We start from the raw sequence: 21,601 nt of genomic DNA on the forward strand, positions 1-21,601 counted from the left end.
GACTGCTATGCATAGAAATACCTAGAAGGAGGTGGTGGTTTAAACTGTAGAAGGAGGCAGGTGCCAAGCGCTCCCAGTTTGGGGTTTGAGCTCCCACATTCTGTCTGCACAGCAGCAGGCAAGGCCCGTGGCCCCCAGGGTCTGCATCTGTGATGTAAGGATCGTAAACCTGCCCTGCCTACCTTGTTTGAGCATCAGATGAGATAAGGTACGTGATAACGCTTTGTGAATCACTTAAAAACACTGTATCTATGTGAGGTTGATATTAGTGCTATCAAGTCCATGCAAACGTGTAGGAAATTATAAAATGGTTCAATGTTCCATTCCTGTTTTTGAAACTTTCTGAAGGGAGGTGGATATGTTTCCCTGAGGTGGGGAGCTAGGGTTGTGCCTGTGTTCATCCAGGAAAATGGGATGAAAAGCCCTAGATACCTCTGTGACATCATCTTCAGAATGTGAAATTACAGTGGGTTTGGAATCTCGGCCTTCTCTCTGCCTGCTCTCCGCCTCTCCTTCCCCACCCACAGTCTCCAGCTCTGACTCCTGGCCTCTCAGGATCCTCTCCCAGCAGCCTGGAAGGAAGGGACCTCCTCATTCCAGGGCCCAGGCCATGAGAAAGGAAGCAGTGGCCAGGGGTGCAGGCTGCAGGTGTGGGCAGCTCCAGGTGCCCACTCTAGGCTTCAGGATGAGTGGCTCCCTTTGTGCAGTGGGTGCCCGTCCTGGCAGGTACAGTTGCCAGAAAGGCCCACCTGCTTCAGCTACATACCACGGGGTTTTTCCTAAGACTAAAGAAGGTCCTGCTCCTCATATCCATTGACCAGTGAGCGATGAGGAAGACTGAATGCTGAGGGACGGGAGGAAGGAGGTCAGGAGAAGGGGAGAAGGGCTGGCCAGGAGGGAGGAGAGAGGAAACAGAGGAGAGCCAGAGATCAGGAGCCCCAGGCCTGCCAGCCGGGGAAGGCCCTGCTGTTGTGCTCTTCAGAACCCCAGCTCAGGACCTTTGGAGTAAATGTTAGGAGTGTGAGTGGAATCTAATGAGTAGGACAGACCTCCTGGGTGAGCATTGAATATGAGGGTGGGTGGGGCATGGTAGCTCATGCCTATAATCCCAGCATTTTGGGAGGCCAAGGTAGGAGGATCATTTGAGCCCAGGAGTTTGAGACTTGCCTGGGCAACATGGGAGATACTTTCTCTACAGAAAATTAAAAACTAGCTGGGCATGGTGGCCCAGGCCTGTGGTCCCAGCTACTCGGGAGGCTGAGGGGGGAGGATGGCTTGAGCCCTGGAGGTCAAGGCTGCAGTCAGCCATGATTGCACCACAGCATTCCAGCTTAGGTGACAGAACGAGACCCTGTCTCAAAGAAATAAGTAAAAAATAAAAAATAAAATGGGGTAGAGGAAGAAGAGCCAGGAGAAGATTCTTCGGAGACGTGGGAAGTAAATTTGCAATATTGCTGTCTCGGAGCTGGGCAGACAGGAAGGGAACAGAGCTGGGATGTGGCAGGGACAGGTTCCAGGCACCGGCAGGATGGGGGCCAGTGTGCAGTGGGCCAAGAGGGAATGGGAGCGAGAAAGTGGGGTGTCAGCAATATTCAGCTCCCTCCATAGCTCGATGAGAAGAGAGGGGTGGGGACAGGTGGTAGCTGGAGGGTCCCCCAGGATCATTTTGTCTGTATCCCTTTCATATCTTTCAATGACTTTTTGTTTCCTCTTACTAGATTGTTGGCATTTTAAGGGCACAGTTTATAACTTCTACCTCTTTGTTTCCTCCAAAGTTGGCTGATCACCAGATCACTTAAAGGAGGTTGTTTGTTTTATAAGCATTTTACCAGATCTTGCCTTAACACTTACTTCCCCCAGAGTTAGTCATAATCATTCTAGCAGGGCTTCTAGATGCTGAATAATGACCGATGGCGCCACTTGATTTATATGAAGATACTGGTTTAGTTTTAAAAGCAGACTTACATTGAACAAAGTTTAGGAAAGAGAAGGGAGAGGGCTACTCAAGTGCCTGAAGGTCTGAGCAGTGAAGAACACGTTTCCATATGCCTGCCACCCTTAGGCTCAGGACATGGTTTTCCTATCTGTTTATTGAATTGGATCACTTGCTTTAGTTATAATATATGAAGGGATAAGACTGGATTTCACTTCTCAATTAACTAGCCCTCTTGCTGTCTTTTAATCACACGTTCTGGGGTCAGATTGCAGCCCTGCCAGTCAGTGGCTGCACTGGCCAAGGCCACGTGGTTGACCACCATCCAGAGTTCTGCCAAGAGCCTTACCTGCTGGAGGCACGAGAGGTGTGGCTGTTATGCAACTTCAGTGGCGCAGGCCCTCTGCCTGGTACATTTTAAGTAATGTGAGCAGATTACTTAATCTCACTGTCTGTTCAGTTGAAAACTAGGGCCAACCCCGGCTCAGAGCTCAGGGGGCTGTTGTGAGGATTAAATGAGAGAATCCATGGAAGATGCTTAGAGTAATACCAGACACATAGGACGTGATGAATAGATCAGAATGGTTTTTACTATTACTCTCATCTTCCAATGTTTGTGACTTACACTTACGTTACAGTTAGTCATTTCATTGGCGTGTGCTAACCAAAGGTGGCCTGGCCCCTCCCTATCCATTAGGAGAGCTGGAGTTTAAAATCCAGGCACATGGAGGATCGAGGTACTCCTTCGACTTCAGTGTCCAGTGGATGCTGGGGTTCTCAGGTTGGTGTATTGAGTCACATAGTTCCATGACTGAGTTCTTGGAGGGAGAGGCTAAAGTTGGCCAGAGGCAGGTGTGATGTTTGGTCTGTCCTGTGTACACTGAGCACCTTCTGTGCTTCCTCCAGACAGAAGAAAACACGGATGGCAATTGGTTATATTAGAACAGTGCCTCTTATAGTTTACAAACACCATCTTATTGAACACTCATGAAAAATGCTGGGATGTATGTTATTTCTGCTGTTTCATAGATGAAAAAACTCAGGCACAGACATTCTGAATAGTTCCAGCTCTTAGGAAAATGCTTCTTTAGCATTGCGGGAGAAACAGTACATTTGCACAAGGCAAGGAGTTCACCATGTAAGGCAGCTCGTGCTTTAGAGGAACCTAAATACTACACAGTGTTTTATGCACGGGCATTTTTCTTACAAAGGAACATAGCTTTGTCTTCCTGGGGGTGTTTATCAAACCACGTCTATGTAGCAGATGCTCTTCAAGCATTTCCCATATTCCCTCATTTACAACACCCTGGTACCCTGAGTTAATTATTAGTCCCATTTCGTGGTTGAGGAATCTGAAGCTCTGAGAGTTTGAACTTCTTGTGTAAAGTCACATGGTGAGGAAGTGGTAGAACTGACCTGCACCCCAGGTATCTGGCTCTGGTCTTTCCAATAGTGCCTCTTCAGTGGGTACCCCTTAAATTCTCATGGGGCAGGTGCTTTCTCCTCCTTTTCTGCCCTTCTTTTCAGAGCAAAACCACGTTATCCTAACTGCCAAGCACAACCCACAAAGGCTCTTATCTCGCCTCCAACAAAAGCCTTTCCCTGCCTGGTTGATGAGGTCACCCGGCATTTTGCAGGGCATTTTGCTGGGTAGATGCCAGCTCAGAAAAGCCACGTAGATAAGCCAGTGGGTGGCTTGTGTTACTGCCTCCCCGATGGTTTGCTTTTTATTCAAGTTGATTCATTTATCTGAGATCAAAAAGGGAAAGGCTGATGCACACACATTGAAAAGCAGGGAATGGTGCTGGAGAATGAGGCCGTGACTATTTGGAATAAGATCCTGGAGATAGGCAGTGCTGATAGAGTAAATATCCAGGGAGCAGGGGGAGGTGTGTGCACTAACAACAGGAGTTTTAGCATCTGCCCCTTCTTGCTTCACCGGGCTGATGGGTACCCGAGGGGGGTTGGAGGGCTGAGTGATGGCCCCCCATCCTCCCTCTTCCCTCCTGCTCCATGGGCATAACCTTGAGGTGGGATGGGAGAGCTGGGTGGAGGGCACCCCATCCTCTCTCCTCCCTGGTGCTCCACGGGTATAACCCCAAGGTGGGATCACAGGCTGAGTGAGGACTCCCCATCTTCTCTCCTCCTCCTGCTCTATGTGCATAACCTCCAGTTGACTTGTAGACTGTGATACCTACTCAACTGCTTCAATTCCAGAACAGTGAAGGTGTTTCTGACATCCCTATGCTTTAATTACAAAGGACCCCTTGAGACCTTATCAGAAATACTGCCAGCCTAGCCCTTTGAAAACTCACGATCTTGGATTCTCTATCAGTGTCGCTCCCTGGCTGTAATACTGAACTAGAGTTAGGCAAGATGTTTCCTTTGGGGGAAACGGGGTGAAGGGTATAAAGGTTCTCTCTGTGTCATTTCTTAATTCTGCATGTGAGTCTACAGTGAGTTTTAAAAAGAAAAATTTCCAGCCTGGGCAGCATAGCGAGACTTATTGTCTCTACACATAATAATAATAAAAAAATTAGCCGGGTGTGGTGGTGCACGCCTGTGGTCCTGGCTGCTTGGGAGGATGAGGTGGGAGGATCGCTTGACCCCAGGAGGTCAGGACTGCAGTGAGCTGTGATTGCGCTACTGTGCTCCAGCTTGGGTGCCAGAGCGAGACCCCTTCTCAACAAAAGAAAAAGGATAAAAGAAAAAATTTTTTTTAAGTAGGGTCATTTAAATAAGGCCAACTCCAAAGGGGTCTTCTATCTGAAGTTTTAGGGAGCAGCTTATTTACTTTATGTCTCACACTTTGCTAATATCCAAAATGCAGAACAATAGGGAACCACTTGAGGCAGGAGGGGAATGAAGACTGATTCTTGCTGCAGCATGGATGAACCTTGATGACATGACGCCAAGTGAAAGCAGACAGACACACAAGACCACATCTTATGTGATTCCATTGATAGGAAATGTCCCGATTAAACAAATCTATGGAGACAGGAAGTAGATTGATGGTGGCCAGGGTTTGGGAGTAGAAGGGGTAGGAAGGAATGGGGAGTGACTGTAAGTGGGTACCAGGTTTCTTTTTTGAGTCGTGTTCTAAAACTAGATTATTGCAGTGATTGTAAAGCTCTGTGAGTGAACTAAAAGCCATTGGGTTATATACCCTTTAAATGAGTGATTGCATAGCATGTGAATTATCTCAATAAAACTGTTAAAAAAAAAAACAGTAGTGTCCTTTGACAGTTTTAATAGAAGTCATAATGAAAGGAATAGTCCTTTTTCAGAGACTTGTAACTTGCAAATTCAGGCCACTGTCCTGGTGCATGTTCTTGGCTCTCTCATAAACCAGATTAACAGGCCTATCACGCACACCATGAGGGTGTTTCCAGTCACTCATCCTGAGGGGAGGAAAACCCATTGTGTGCCAGGCATTTTGCCAGGTGCTTTTACCTACACTTTATTGTGTAAACTTCTTGCAGCCCTGCAGGGTATGTGGCTTTATGCCTTTTTTTTTTTTTCTTAATAGTGTTGATCTGTTGCCCAAGCTGGAGTGCAGTGGTGTAGTCATAGCTCACGGCATCCTCAAACTCCTGGGCTCAAGCGATCTTCCTCACTTAGCCTCCCGAGTAGCTGTGACTACAGGCACATACCACCATGCCCAGGTAATTTTTTTTTTTTTTTGTAGAGTTGGGGTCTTGCTGTGTTGCCCAGGCTGGCCTCGAACTCCTGGCCTCAAGCAATCTGCGCACCCTCCCAAAGTGCTGGGATTACAGGTGTGAGTCACTGAACCTAGCTCATGCCTATGTTTTTATAGGTGAATAAATGGAGATTCCTGGCTGGGCACAGTGGCTCATGCCTGTAATCCCAGCACTTTGGGATGCCGAGGTTGGGGGGATCATCTGAGAACAGGAATTCGAGACCAGCCTGGCCAACATGGTGAAACCCCATCTCTACTAAAAAAAATACAAAAATTGGCCGGGCGTGGTGGTGCGCACCTGTGATCCCAGTTACTTAGGAGGCTGAGGCTGGAGAATCACTTGAGCTCGGGAGGTGGAGGTTGCAGTGAGCCGAGATCGCGCCACTGCACTCCAGCCTGGGCAACAAGAGTGATACTCTGTCTCAAAAAAAAAAAAAAGGAAAAAAGAATTGGAGGTTCCTAAAGGCTAAACCACAGTGAGGGAGAACTGCAGCAAAAACTAGAATTTGGGGGCTCCTTGACCCCCAAGCCCGTTCTCTTTTCACTACTGGTATAGCCGGATTGCCAAGGCTGCCCTCTTGCAGGGGCTCATAGCTCAGGGAGGTCACCAGAGGAAAGGCCTGTGAGATCTGTGCAAGTCATTTTCAGGCTTGTGTCCTCAGTGGGGACTCTGCTCCCTCCGGAAGTGAGTATGACATTCCTCCCTGTCCCCTTGGAGCAGCTCTTCCCAGGAGAGCTTCAGTGGAAAGAGAACTGTGGGAAAACATGTGGAAGCTTTTCGTGGACATGTTTCTGAGTGTCACAAGCTCTTGAAGGAAGCATGTTTATTTCCCCGAAGTGCTCAACTGTGTCCGGGTCCTGAGCTTTTCAAGGGTTCATAACCCCCGGAGCTAATTTGGATATGCAAGGAAGCCATGGGATTGCAGCCAGGGAACGTGCTATTTTTTGTAAGTGATGATGCTATTGTGTAGTAAACAGGCCCCTCGTGGTAAAATGGGCAGGAAGGAAAGGAGGTGGAGGGAGAAGTTTTGGGAAAAGATTTGCATTCGGTTAGTGATGCTCAAGGTGGTTCAAGGCAGACTCAGTAGCTTCCAGGTTGCTTAGTAGAAATGCAAATTACTGGGTCCCAGTCTGGACCTGCAGCATCAGAAACTCTGGGATAAGGTCTGGGAACCTGTGTTTTATATTTATATTTATTTTTATTTTTTTGAGACAGAGTCTCGCTCTGTTGCCCAGGCTGGAGTGCAATGGTGTGATCTTCGCTCACTGCAAGCTCCGCCTCCCAGGCTCATGCCATTCTCCCTCCTCAGCCTCCTGAGTAGCTGGGACTACAGGCGCCTGCCACCATGCCCGGCTAATTTTTTGTAGAGCCGGGGTTTCATTGTGTTAGCCAGGGTGGTCTCAATCTCCTGACCTTGTGATCCGTCCGCTTGGCCTCCCAAAGTGCTGGAATTACAGGCGTGAGCCACTGCACCCGGCCTATTTTTATTTTTATTTTATTAGTTTTTTGAGAAAGGGTCTTGCTGTGTTGCCCAGGCTGGTCTTGAACTCCTGGGCTCTAGCGATCCTCCTGCCTCAGCCTTCCAAAGTGCTGGGATTATAGGCATGAATCACCGCACCCGGCCAGAACCTGTGTTTTAATGAACACTGGAGATCATTACTGTGCACCCTGAAATCTGAGGAGTCTAGCATCAGACAATCTGATGACACATCATTGGGATATGGAGTCATGGGTCCTGTCACCAGCCTCAAGTTGCCCTTGTCTGTCACCCTCCCCACTTGGTCTAAGAGTGAATGGAGCAGAGACAGAAAGTAGATTAATGGTTGCCAGGGGCTGGGAGTAGCAGGCTAGGAGGGAATGGGGAATGACTGCAGGTGGGTACAGCCTTTCTTTTTTGGTGATGTTCTAAATCTAGATTGTGGTGATGGTTATAAGGCTTTAAGATGGCTTGCTTGAGCCTTGCAATGGAAATGAGTGCCTTGGCCTAAGGAGAAGGGGAGAAAATCTTATGGAGTAAATGAGCTTTCATTTTGGTTCCTTTTTTTATTTTTTGAGGCAGAGTCTCGCTCTGTCACCCAGGCTGGAGTGCAGTGGTGCAATCTCAGCTCACTGCAACCTCCACCTCCTGGGTTCAAGTGATTCTCCTGCCTCAGCCTCCTGAGTAGCTGGGATTACAGGCACCTGCCACTACACCCAGCTAATTTTTGTATTTTCAGTAGAAACAAGGTTTCATCATGTTGCCCAGGCTGGTCTCGAACTCCTGGCCTCAAGTGATCTTTTGCCACCAGATATTAAAATGTATTAAAAAGCTGCTCTATTTAGTACTGATTGAGATGAATGGAGCAAAATAGTCCAGGAACAGAACCTGGTATTGTCTCTCTGTAAGGTATGCATGAATTTAAAACATTATTAGATATGTTATCAAGTAGTAATAATGATAAAGTATTTTTTGAAGTCATCATAAATCAATAGAAGGAAAGGATTATTCAGTAACTATGAGCATATGGGTCTTAGTGTCACCAGTACTTATCCTTCTTCTTAGGAGGGATTCGTTTTTTCGATCTTAAAGGAAATAGATATATTGAACATATCAGGTTTCCTTATTTACATTGGCTAGAGAGCCTAACTCTAAATTTAGCCAATGTATAGGACTAAATGTCAAGTATTTATCTGTACGCACATACATATGTACATACACACTTGCATCCACATATACATACACGTATTTTACGTACACATATTCACATGTAAATATACATGTACATACATACACATACATACATGCCTCATTTCTGATTTTATTTTACCATTATTTTTCTTCCACTTTATCTTGCATTACTCTTTCTGGTTTATCACATTTTTTTGTATTTCATGTGTCTCTATAAACCACCTTAAAACTTTTTGGGGGAAGAAAGTGGACTATAAATAAAGAAATAGAATAAGATATAATATATAGAAAAAAGGCAGTGAAAATACACCCAAATTTGAATAGTCTGATTTTGGGGTGGTGACGGTAATGGGATTATTAGCTTTCCCTATAATTTTCTGTATTTTTGAAATTTTCTACTCAAAGCCTCATATCATCAGAAAAAAATGATTATTTCTGCTCATTCCCCTTGCTGGCCAGTGTAAGGAATGCATTTCCATAAGTGAGGGTCTGGCAGGGCAGTGTTGAGGGGAGGGGTCTTTGCCACAGCAAAAACTGGTCGGGTTCCCAGGAGAGCCCCTCCTTTGCTGCTTGACCTGATTGCAAGTGGAGTGTGAGAGCCGGAAGGAAACATTCCGTCACTTATTTAGAGCATTCATTTTGCTCTTTCCTGATCTAGGCGTTCAGTCCCTGCTCGGAGAGAGTTTACATTCTAGTCAGCGGTCAGACAATAAATGAGTGAAACGGATTCAGAAACGATGCCACCCTGGGATGGTGACGTGTAGCCCCAGTGAGAAGGATGAGGAGATGCCCATGTCAAGAGCGAGGGGAATGGGTTTCCAGAGAGAGAGGGCTGCTTATGCACAGGCTTGGAGTTGCCCAGGAGTTGGGCAGGTCAAATTGAAGAATGGCTCGAGGTGGCCATTGTGGGTGAGCAGGTCGGGGATAGAGAGTACCTTGGAGAGATCAGCTAGGACCGGATCTGACTGGCGAAGGGAAAGAGTTCGAATTGGGCGCTAAGGACGATAGACAGCTACTGAAGGATTTATTAAGGGGAATGGCAGTGTCTGATGAAAGGCTTAAAATCCTTCTAGCTGCTTCTGAAGGTTAATTTGTAGGAGGGCAAGAAATGAAGCCAGGGGAGTGGATAGGGAGATTCTGCCCAAACTGATTGCTACACAGTGATATTTGTTTGGTTTTCTTTGTTGTGTTTTTGTTTTTGTTTTTGTTTTTGGGGTGTTGATGGGGGGACATACAACTTAAGAAAAATTGGAATTATTTTGTCAACTTTTCTATGTCAGCATTTTACTGATGGAATACGCTTGCATTTAAAGTGGACATCATTTTTGTTTTTATTAGATAACATTATCTATATTACAGATACCAGATATGCATGTACTCATTTAATTACATACACTAATACTTACAAAAAGGTAAATTTGGTCAAAAGAAAATTCAGCTTAGATGGCCATATTTGTGTGTGTGTGTGTGTGTGTGTGTGTGTGTGTGTGTATTTTCATTTATTTATTTATTTATTTATTTTAGGACAAGGCCTTGCTCTGTTGCCCTGGCTGGAGTGCGGTGGTGCAGTCTTGGCTCACTGCAACTTCCACCTCCCGGGTTCAAGCAATTCCCCTGCCTCGGCCTCCCAAGTAGCTGGGATTACAGGCACGCGCCACCACGGCCAGCTAATTTTTGTATTTTTAGTAGAGACGGTTTCACCATGTTGGCCAGGCTGGTCTCAAACTCCTGACTCATGTGATCTGTCTGCCTTGACCTCCCAAAGTGCAATGGCTATATTTCTGACATATACAAAGCCAAGCCCAGTTGATCAGAATTTAACAGCATCTGCAAGATTTGATCCATTTCAGAAATCTGAGCTCTCTAGCGTTACATGGACTGACGTTTTCTTAGCTCAGAACTGCTTACCTAAGTGTAGAAAATCTAGTATTTAGGAGAATGATTCATTGCTTTAAGTGTTCAGTCCTGGTTTTTTTTTTTTTTTTTTTTTTTTTTTTTTTTTTTTTTTTTTGAGACGGAGTCTTGCGTCGCCCGGGCTGGAGTGCAGTGGCCGGATCTCAGCTCACTGCAAGCTCTGCCTCCGGGTTCACGCCATTCTCCTGCCTCAGCCTCCGGAGAGCTGGGACTACAGGCGCCCGCCATCGCCCGGCTAGTTTTTTGTATTTTTAGTAGAGACGGGTTTCATCGTGTAGCCAGGATGGTCTCGATCTCCTGACCTCCTGATCCACCCGTCTCGGCCTCCCAAAGTGCTGGGATTACAGGCTTGAGCCACCGCGCCCGGCCAGTCCTGGTTTTTATCTTTATTGTTGCACAAGTTTGATTTGACCTTGGACAAATCATTTCAGTTGTATTTTAGTGCTTGTGTGCGGAAGACAGGTAGTAGTAGTCCTGGTAATCCTCCTGCCATCATGTCAGCTGGGCGAGAGCTCTCCAAGACCTAGGAGAGATAATAGCAGCTGCAAAGGCCCTATGGTGGGAGGCAGCAGGTAGATATTTTAGTAACTGAAAAACAGCCTGTGTAGCTGGAGAGCAGGGTACCAGGGAGAGATGATTCAGGGTCATGTTATAGAGGTAGGCCAGGGCCACACTGGTCAGGATTTTGCAAACCTTACTGGGGACTTGAAGGGCAGGGGGAAGCCATTGGAGCATTTAAATCGGGGAATGACATAAGATTCATAGATATGCTGTCTCCTTTAATCCTCATAACAAATGTATGTGCTAGGTAATATTATCCCCATTTTAAAGCAGCACAGAAATTAGGGCAGTGGAGATTAAGGAGTTTACCCCAGGACACTATGCGGTGAATGATGGAGCTAGGAAACCAACTCAGGTCAGCTTGCATCCAAAGTCCTCTGTCTTCCAGATCAGCCTACCTCCACAGTAATATAACAATGACTGCAGTTTAAAAACACTTTGAACTCTTAAGATGAAAGATTTCCCTTAAATTACAAAGTGGTATTAAGCTGCAGAAATGTGAGCGGTAATGAGAGAGCAGGTAATGCCCGGGAACTTTTGAAAGGCCCAGTCTGTGTGGCTCTGCTCCAGCACCTTCAAGTTCCCTGCCGTCTGGCGGGGGCGTCTCATAAGCTGCTTTCAACACAAAGAAGGGTTTGGCTGCTCCCCGGCCATTTGACACTGCCGTTGTCCATAAGGACTCGTTGTCCGTGAAATGCACCCAACGCTTGAGCTTTCAGGGGTTTTGGGAAATCAGATCTGGGCAGTGCATGTGTGGTTTCGCTGGAGACATCATCCAATGCCAAGTTTCTGCTTTCTGCTTTCTCCCTCTTGGATAATCAGCTGGGTTATGTGGATTCTTGGAAGCTGTTGGTAGAGATCACCATCTTGATTTTGAACCCAATAAGCCTTTTTCAGGGTTCGAGTGGGAAAATACCTGCTGGCCCATGGCCCTTGAGGCTCTTGGTGATGACGACACATGTCTGTTTCTTTGTAGTTGACCATGTTGTTCCTGAGCCTGGGACAAGCCTGCTCGCTGCCTTTGACCAGTGGAGGGAATGGGCCGACAGCAAGTCCTGCTGTGACTACTCTCTGCACGTGGACATCAGCGAGTGGCATAAGGGCATCCAGGAGGAAATGGAAGCGCTTGTGAAGGATCACGGTAGGTGGCACTAAGTCAATGCCCTCTGCAGATGTTTCTGCTTCAGTCCATCAACTGGCACAGCCCTGAGAAGAAAGTGATCATGCTTCCAGATCCCATTTGCGCCTCATGCCCATGCCTGCCCCTGGGAAGGAGAGAGGGCTTTGGGCTGCAGCTCGTGCTGATTGGAGGTGACCTTACTCAGTGCAGTAACATAAGCCTTCATTGATAAGAGAAGATGAGCCTTACTGCTGGGATCTGCTCTTAGGTGACAGCTGCTCGCAGCTCATTGGTTTGTGGGCACTGTGGTCTCTAGCTAGGGTAGGGAATTGAGGCTGCTGAGAGAGAGATTTACCCTCAAAAGATAACAAATACATAGGGAGGATGTGGCAGTCTCAGGAGAGTGTTGGGCAGCCCCTTCCTACAAACCTGGGTGGATCTAGGATAGATGTGAGGGCTATGAGACACTTCAAAACTGAGTAACAACCTGAGAGGCCTTTTCCATTCCCTAGAATTATTTTGGAGAACAATTTTCCAGGGATTGGGAAGATTTACAGAGAGGCGGGAGGAATCTTTACCACCTCAAGGTGCCCCTGGGACTCTTGTCAACAAGGACCTTGGGGGTTTGGGGGGAAGAGCCAGGCCACATCGTCTTCCTGGGTCTCATTGGGCTTGTCTAGAGACCAAATTAACCTCACTGGATCTTAGCGTTCAGGAAAGCACCTAATGCTCTAGGGTCCTGGGACTTCCAGGCTCAGAAGCACCATGTGCTGTGAGTGACGTGGCAGGAAGGAAATCTCTAGGCACTAGAATGATAGAAAATGCCCCGGAATGAAAAGCAAGAGTCTTGGGTTTATTTCTCTGATATTCCACAGACTGTATGACCCTGGATAAATTACTTAAATTTTATGGGTGTCAGTTTTTGAAACATTTCTCATATATGAGGGTCTTCGACTGGATGTCCTCTAAGATTCTTTCCAGCATGAAGCTTCCACATAAAAGAAAATAGGTAACCTTTGACTTTTCTCACTTTTGAGCATGCAGAGACTCCAAGTGGTTTAACTGTGGATACTTAGACTGAATCTGCTCCAAACCAGGCAGGAGGGTTACTGTGGTAACTGTTGCCTGGCAACGGGAGAAGGGCCGGGATGTACAGAGGCATTTAACTCAGGCAGCTCCCAGCACCTCCCAGGTGGCTTGAATTAAGCTTCAAGGCTGTGAGGTTGTCAGGACAATTGTTTGAAATTGTGATGAATGTTGGGCAGGGATGTTTGGTCTGGTGCCTGGGGAGGCAAGAACTCCAAGACGCCAGGATGAGAATTGCGACATCTGCTTGTTGAACTAATGGACCCTTTCTTACTTAAAAAATCATTTTCTTAAAAATCAGCATGAAGGCAGTCTGTCTGCCAAAGAAAAGACATTTATCACAGTTCTTCATAGGCAGAAACTTCTAATTCATTTTCTTCTTACAGTCGCAACAGACTTGTTTGGTGGAGGCAGCTTAAAAAAATTAACTGTTGTAAAATAAATATGACATTAAAGTTACCATCTTAACCATTTTTAAGTGTGCGTGTAGTTCAGTGTTTTAAAATACACTCATAATGTTGTTGCAACCGTCACCACCCTCCAGCCTCAGGACTCTTTATCTTGCAAAACTAAAACACTACACTCACTCATTAAACACTAACTCTCCACTCTTCTTCACCCCAGTCCCTGGCAACCGCTGTTGTACCTTCTGTCTGTGAATTTGACTTCTAGGGACCACATACAAGTGGAATCATATAGTATTTGTCCTTTTGCAACTGGCTTATTTCACGTATCATGATGTCCTTAAGGTTTCAATGTTATAGCATGTGTCAGGGTGTCTTTCCTTTTTGAAGGTCGAATAATATTCCTTTGTATGGATAAACCACGTTTGGTTTATTCATTTATCAGTTAATAGAGGCTTGATTTTTGCTTCCACCTTTTGGCTATTGTGAATAATTCTGCTATGAACATGGATGTGCAAATACTGGCAACTTTTAATTTTGATATACTTGTAAACTCACAGGAAAACTATAAGAATACTGAAAAGCATCCTTGTGCATCTTCATCCCACATTCTCCAGTTATTTATATTTTACTCTGCTTCCTTTACCATTCTGTGTCTCCATTTCTCTCCTCTCTCTTTCTCTGTACTGAAACACGCACACAAACACGTGTATACACACATACATATATCTTATTTCCTTATTTGGTTATTTGGTTTATCTATTACAAGTCCACCTCTCTGTTTTGTCTGTACTAGGGGTAAATTCCTTCCTCGTGTACATGGCTTTCAAAGATCGCTTCCAGCTAACGGATTGCCAGGTAAGAAAGTTGGCTTTTCCGAAGAGGCACCCTGACATTTGGTACCTTCAGGCTGTGGCTGTTTGAGAAAGCAGTCTCCAGTGTGTGCATGTCTCCTAGCTTCCTGGGAAGTGGCTGGTGGATGCAGTTACTGATGTAATTGAGCCTCGAAAGAGAATATGAACCCAGTGCCCTAGCCCCCAGTGCTGCCACTCCGCCACCCTGGATCTGAGACTCTGCCCAGCATGGCGTGTCTGGGAGTGGCACTCAGAACCTCCTTAGCAAACCTGGTGCAGAGCCAGGTGTCACCCAAGAGCTTTTCACTCCTGGTCCACGTCCTGCTAAGTTGTACTGCCTCTGTTAATTTCTGAGGGGTCTTTCTCCATCAAATGTGGTCAGAAACATTGCCCTCGGTCGTGTTGAAAAAGCCAGGCTAATAGAATTAGCCTAGGTGTCCTGTTTCTCACCCCAGAAATGCTGCTGGCAGGGAAATGATTGTCTTTGTGAACAGGAAGATAGAAGTCCCTGTCTCTGATCCCACCCTCGTCTCTCTCTCAGATTTATGAAGTACTGAGTGTGATCCGGGATATTGGCGCCATAGCCCAAGTCCATGCAGAAAATGGCGACATCATTGCAGAGGTACAGGACTTTCTTTTTCATCGTTTCTTCATCACCTGGAGGGTGAGAGGCAGGCTCAAGAAAGGGAGGCAACACCTGTAGCTTAACACCAGGGTGGAAAAGCAGAGGGACCTGGTGTTCCCTTGCTGGAGCTCTGCTCAGTCTCACCCATGGTGTGAATGCCAGTGACACACGTGCCTCTCCGTGTGTCCCACGGAACATCTAAGTCAGTTACCATTGCAGAGAGAGGCCATTTCTCTCGGTGCTGTAATGCAGCTGCCTTGGGTGGGGTACGGGAACCCTCACGTCACACACAGGCATTTTACACTGTGACTGAGGGCTGCAAATGCACCAGCTGTTAGCATCCCAGGGAACAGCTGAATGGTTTTGGGAGGCTGTAATTGATCCATCCTGCTCAGGTGGGATTGGGAACAGGGCAGCGAACCCTTCTCTTCATGAGGTCTTGGGATGAGGGTAGAACAATCGGCAGTGGTAATTTTCCGTCTTGCCCGAATAACTGCGTGCCCGGGTCTGTGCCATTAGAGCTGTGTGTAGTCCACTCTGCCTCACAGCCTGGCTTTCTCTGAACATTGCAGGAGCAGCAGAGGATCCTGGATCTGGGCATCACAGGCCCTGAGGGACATGTGCTGAGCCGACCGGAGGAGGTGAACGTCCACCAAGCGGAATGCGTGAATCAGTGTCCCTTGGACACTGCGCAGAGCCGCAGGGAACCCGCTTCCTACCTGCTGAGAAGGGGGCTTCTCTGATGCTGACTGTGGTCTTTCTGAGAAGCTGTGGGTCACATGTGTGTCTGTCAGTCTGTCTACACAGGCAAAGTGAAGTGTTAGATTGCTCCTGAGGGTAAGGTGGTGTGGACTGTTTGGCCAGAAGATTCCTCTTTCTGTCTGTAATTCTTCAAGCCCTTACTTGTATAGACACAAACAGTTCTTCATTGGCATCCTGCAATCTGGGTTTTAGAGGTTCACGACTTATGGTCTCCAAGATCTTACCGAAATTCACCAAAGCATAGTTGGAAGGATGGAAAAGCTCTTCTCAATGCCTAGAAGGCATATGGGGAATTGTAAGTTTTTCCAAAGGTAACCCTGTACAAGCTATCACATGATGCGCAGAGTTTGGTAGACAGAATCTTTTAAACTTGTGGAGGGAAGATTCACAGCAGGGGCCTGTGCTGGCTCAAAGGTGGAGACTCACCGTCTTGGTGAGGTGTGTGAGTTCCAAGGGAGGGTGAGCATGTTTTAGGTGACGGAGAACCTGTGTTCATCAGTTAGAATTGGTGGCTGTGAAATGCTTTTCAGAAGTTGGCTCCTTAATGACAGACTGGATGTCGGGCTCTAGGGACTCTGACTAGGGAGCAGCCCACAGCTTTGAGTGAAGCATGCCATGGGGGAATCTCCAGGGAACCACCAGGCTTTCCCCTTTATTGGAGGAAGTGGCAGAAAAGGGACTGGCGCAGGGCAGGGGGGTCAGATCACCAAGGGCCTGAGTGGAGGGTGACAGTGAGGAGGCTCCAGAAGCCCGAGAGGGAGGAGCTTGGCAAGAGCTCCCTGCAGGGCTGTGGCCTGAGCCGCTGAGTGGCAGCACCGTGCCGCCACCCTGAGTTCGGGACGTGGTCTTGTTGGTACCAGGTTGGAAGGGGAGCCAGTCCCCGTGATGAGGCAGTGGATTCAGGAGGGCTCGGGAGCGAAGGCACCATCTGTGCGCTGCCTTGGGTGCACGAGCACGGGGGGTTGGGATCTTTTCAGACTTGAGGGGAAGGGATGAGGCTAGAAGAGGAGAAAGGAATCAAGACAGGCAGAAAGAGGAGAGCGGGAGCCACTCGGAATGCTTTGCACACAGTGAGGGTCCACGCTTTGTCCTTCTTGCTGCATGCCTATGCGCACGTAGACCCACATGTACACACAGACATAGGCACACGCAGACAGGTAGACACACAACAGACATAGACACACATGCATACACATAGACACACACACAGACACATAGACACCTAGACACACACAGACACAGACACCTACACATACACATACACATAGACATACAGACACAGACACATGGACACACACAGACACATAGACACACACACAGACACATAGACACCTAGACACACACAGACAGACACCTACACATACACATACACATACAGACACAGACACATGGACACACACAGACACGTAGACACACACACACAGAGGCAGATACACAGAACTGCACGCTCCAAGACACCTTTAGTACCATTTGAGGCCCTGAGGACATTTTCCTCTCCCCAGATGACAGGACGGAAGCCATGACATTTTCAGGATTGCACATCCCTGCTCCAGGCCAGGGATGCAGGCCCTTTTGTAGCTATCAGCCTTCTCATGCATGCTAAAAGCTGAAAGGGTGGCCTGGCACTGGCCCGAGGATGAGGGAGACAGGCAGGCAACTGTGTCAGCTGAGGGAAGCCCCATGCTGAGACTGCGGCTGGTGGACAGTGATTCCAGGGGACAGCTTGCAGGTGAGAACAAGCTAACATCAGCCAATGATAAACATGCCTGAGGCTGATTTTATGCACATTTGTGTGCACACAGATACACGTGCAGAAGCACACACACATGCACACACTCACATTCACACACATATACATACACACATGTCCATAGGCACAGATATGCGCGTGTACACACAGACACATTTTAGCATACGCACATGTGCACAGGCACAGACATGCACATATGTGTTGTACCCACATATTTTTACATACACATATATACATGTGCAAGCACAGACACGCACAGGTGTACATATACATTTTCACATACACATGCACATATATGCTTGCACACATCTCTGCAGGCACCATCCCACTTTTGCAGACACGTCAAGGGTTCCTTTCTGTGGTTTCACTTCTCCTTCTGGGCCGGCTTCTGTGACTGCCTTCACCAGATTCCCCAGGATCCACTGGTCGGGTGGTTTAAACCATGGCAGCATAAGCCATGGTCGCTTCAGTTCTGACCTCCCTGGAATTGGTCCTTTCTTCAGCCCTGAAACAGTCTTGGCATCGGGCCTTGGAAATGCAGAGTCCAGGAGAGGCGGAGGGCTGACACAGTTCTCATGTGAGCCCTGTTCAAAGCTGCCTTCATTTAGTGCTCACATGTGCTGGACACTGTGTTCATGGCCCACATTTCAGTTTTGTAACTGTCCTGTGCAGGAGGTACAACAGCATCTCCTTCGCACAACTCCAGGGGATGCCAGTCATGCAGTGTGCATGGCTGTATCCAGGGAGCACCATTTACTACATTCTACTCCCCACGTGTGGTGGTACCAGAGCTGTGCTGTGGTGGGCTCCTTGGTTATCTGTCTTTATATGAGGACACTCCGGAAGCATGAAGTTAAGTGATTGCCCAGTTATCAAAGCGGAGAGCTAGAAAGTACAGTGTCCTGCCTGCTACCTCAACCCCTCCCACAGTGTACACACACACAGCTTAAATCCACACCTGGGCCTGGGCTTTTTTAGAAAGTTTCCTGGTTTCTTCCCGTTTGGTGACTGGAAGCCACTCCCTCTGCCTGCCATGTACCAGCTGTATAAGGAGGTGAGAAGATGTCTTCTGAGAAAAGCAAATGCCACTTCTGCAAATGCTACATGATGCTCCTGCTGAGACCCTCACTCTTGTCTAAGTTTTAGAGCCTTCTGAGGGGCTTGCATTCCTTCTTTCTCCTGCTTTCTGCAGAGAAGAACACAAACACAGACAGAAAGGCCCTGGCTTTACTGAAGACGAAAAAGCTCTCAGAGAGCTGTTATTCTGGTTGCTTGTATTCATCCATTTTCATACTGCTGTAAAGAAATACGTGAGATTGGGAAATTTATAAAGAAAAGAGATTGAGTTGACTGACAGTTCTGCATGGCTGGGGAGGCCTCAGGAAACTTACAATCATGGTGGAAGGTAAACAGGAAGCAGGTCTGTCTTACATGGTGGCAAGAGACAGCGAGCAAGCAGAGGGCAAACTGCCACTTTTAAACCATCAGATCTCATGAGAACTCACTCATTATCAATGAGAACAGTGTGGGGGAAAGCTTCCCCATGATCCAGTCACCTCCCATCAGGTCCCTCCCTCAACATGTGTGGATTACAATTTGAGATGAGATTTGGGTGGGGACACAGAGCCAAACCATATCATTGCTATTTTGACCAGAGAAATTGCAACTATTTTTACATGATTAGGCCCAGCAGCTATTGCACTGAGAACTTCAGAATCCCCAGCAATTGATTACGGAGTCTCCTTGAGGGCTGGCAGAACCGGGGATGCACCAGTATGGGAAGCAGTTTTTCAGCTGATTTAGAGGCCCCTCTTGTATGCCAGGCCCTGAGTGGTTTTACCCATGTGACAGCCCAGTGAGGCGAGGAGGGGGATGCAGAGGGTTTTACATGGTGAATGGTGACAGAGCGGGATTAGAACTCAAGCCCATAGGCACTTGCCACCTGACGTCTCCTCTCATGGTGAGTTTGTCAAGAGGGATCTGTTGTGTGTTAAACCCTGTGTGGGTGATAAAGAGAATACAGTATGGATCGATTTTGTGTGAATTTGAGCTTACCAGTCTACTTGGGGAGGTGCCGCTGATGGAATGAAACACACCCCAGTGTAGCTTCCCTGCCGTTTGCTGACCTGTCCATCACTAGCATGATGGTTCTCTTGGATTTGAACTTTCCAAACATGTTCCTAGCCCACTAGACTTTTCTTCCCAACCCACCATGTGAGACCACCCAGTAGGATTTTCCCTTGTTTTCAACCCAGAGGATTGGAAAGGACACTAGAGAGTGCAGACATCTGGAACTGAACCGTCTGTGGCTGAGAGGAGTGGCGACTGAGCCTGCATGCCGAGCCGGGCAGTGCCTGGCATTGTGGGGATGCAAAACAAATAAAAAAGAGATCCTTTCTGAAGGGACTGTGGACAAGGCAGGGAGAAAGAAGTAGACAGAAAGTGAGTGAAGGGATAGAATTTGACAGCAGCTCTGAGCTGTAGGACTGATGTCTGGGAAGAGGGTGGGGACTTGGAGATGAGGATAATGAAGAACCCTTCACAGGGATGGGCACTTTCCAGCATGCCTTGGAGAATGACAGACGTCCTGACACTGCTGTGTGTCCCTAGACAGGTCATTTCCCTCTCTGAGTTGCCTCATCATGAAAATCAAAAGATAGGCATAGTGGCTCGTATCTGTCACCCAGCACTTTGGGAGGCCGAGGTGGGAGGATCTCTTGAGCCCAGGAGTTCAAGACCAACTGGGGCAACATGGCGAAACCCCATATTGGGACAATAAACGGAGTAGTCACCTGTATCTCTGGGAGGTGCTGAGGGTTTTAGTGGAGTCCATCTCACACTTCACACCCATGCAAGATGTCCCTGCCCCCGCCTGGTGCTGCTGCACCACAGGCATCTCTCTTGTAAGTGGAGAGAGAGGGCTTGTCCTTCAGCTGTCTCAGGAATGAAAAACATTTGGGTGTTTAATGAGCTTTTTCAAGAGCCCTTTGCTTGGACTCTGGATTTCTAGACATCCCTTTTCACATAGTTGATGCCTGAAAGGCCAAATGTGAATGAAGTTGTCTCAGCTCTGCTAAATTAGATTACCACTTAATGCAATTACAGAGCTTAATCTTTTGGCCAAGCTCCGTGGAGACAAGGTAGCCAATTCAGTTACAGGGGCTCCGTTATTTCTTGTGAAAAATAACAGTGTTCTGTGGAGCAGCCTAGATTGAAATACCATGAGCATAAAACGAAGTCATTTATTTGCTTAGCAAACATTTTTGAGCACCTGCTGTATACCAGGCAGGACATTGGGAGCTATTGGGGGCGGGGCATGGAAGATACTAAGCCATGAGTAAGCCCCAGCCCCTCCCCTCCAAGAGTTCAAGCCAGAGCCCTTTTGCTGGGATTTGGAGAGGGAGCCAGTGATGTTCTGAGATCTGCCTTCCACAATTTTACCAGCTCCTTCCCTTGCTGAGTGGTGATTCCTCTGTAGGATAGAACTTGATCCAGGGAGTCTTGCCTGATCAGGTATTCCATAGTCATCATGTGGGATTTGAAATATCATTCATCTGAACATCCGATTTATTTACTTATTTATTAATTTATGAGACAAAGTCTCTCAATGTCGCCCTGGCTGGAGTGCAGTGGCGCCATCTCGGCTGACTGCAACCTCCGTCTCCTGGATTCAAGCGATTCTCCTGTCTCAGCCTCCTGAGTAGCTGGAATTACAGGCACACGCCACCACACCTGGCTAATTTTTTTTAAATTTTTAGTAGAGACAGAGTTTCACCATGTTGGTCAGGCTGGTCTCGAGCTCCTGACCTCAGGTGATCCACCTGCCTTGACCTGCCAAACTGCTGGGATTACAGGTGTGAGCCATCACGCCGACTGCAACATCCAATTTAAAGTGCCAGATTATTTACTCAAGCAGTTCACCAATATTGTACTGAAGATCGTACCAGGCTGTGGCTGGCCACGTTTGTGCTTCACACACAGGGGTCCATTGGTGTAGACAAACGGGGCCTGCTCCGTTCCCGGAGCCCTGTGAGGCTACATTGTTTTGTGGGTGATGCTGACTTCGTTCATGAGCATTTAATGGGATCCCAGCACGAACTCCCCATCACTGAACATCTTGACTCAAGATCCTGGGAGCAGAATGAATATATGAAATTGAGAGCAATCAGTGTGTGTGTGTGGCGGTTCTCAAACGTTAGTAAGTGTGAAAATCACCCACATTG

At 47.4% G+C, this 21,601-nt stretch overlaps 1 protein-coding gene across 1 annotated transcript in view; it reads left to right on the top strand.

Annotated features, from left to right (window-relative positions):
* The window catches only part of DPYSL2 (dihydropyrimidinase like 2), an 82,168-nt gene that overhangs the window by 36,642 nt on the left and 23,925 nt on the right, over nt 1–21,601 (top strand). Inside the window, exons 4-7 of the mRNA XM_033229240.1 lie at nt 11,754–11,918; nt 14,184–14,245; nt 14,783–14,863; nt 15,439–15,507. Coding sequence (XP_033085131.1) covers nt 11,754–11,918; nt 14,184–14,245; nt 14,783–14,863; nt 15,439–15,507 — 377 coding nt within the window. The remainder of the gene's footprint in view (nt 1–11,753; nt 11,919–14,183; nt 14,246–14,782; nt 14,864–15,438; nt 15,508–21,601) is intronic.

The sequence above is a fragment of the Trachypithecus francoisi genome, unplaced genomic scaffold, assembly GCF_009764315.1.
Source record: "Trachypithecus francoisi isolate TF-2019V2 unplaced genomic scaffold, Tfra_2.0 Contig01440, whole genome shotgun sequence".
NCBI lineage: Eukaryota > Metazoa > Chordata > Mammalia > Primates > Cercopithecidae > Trachypithecus > Trachypithecus francoisi.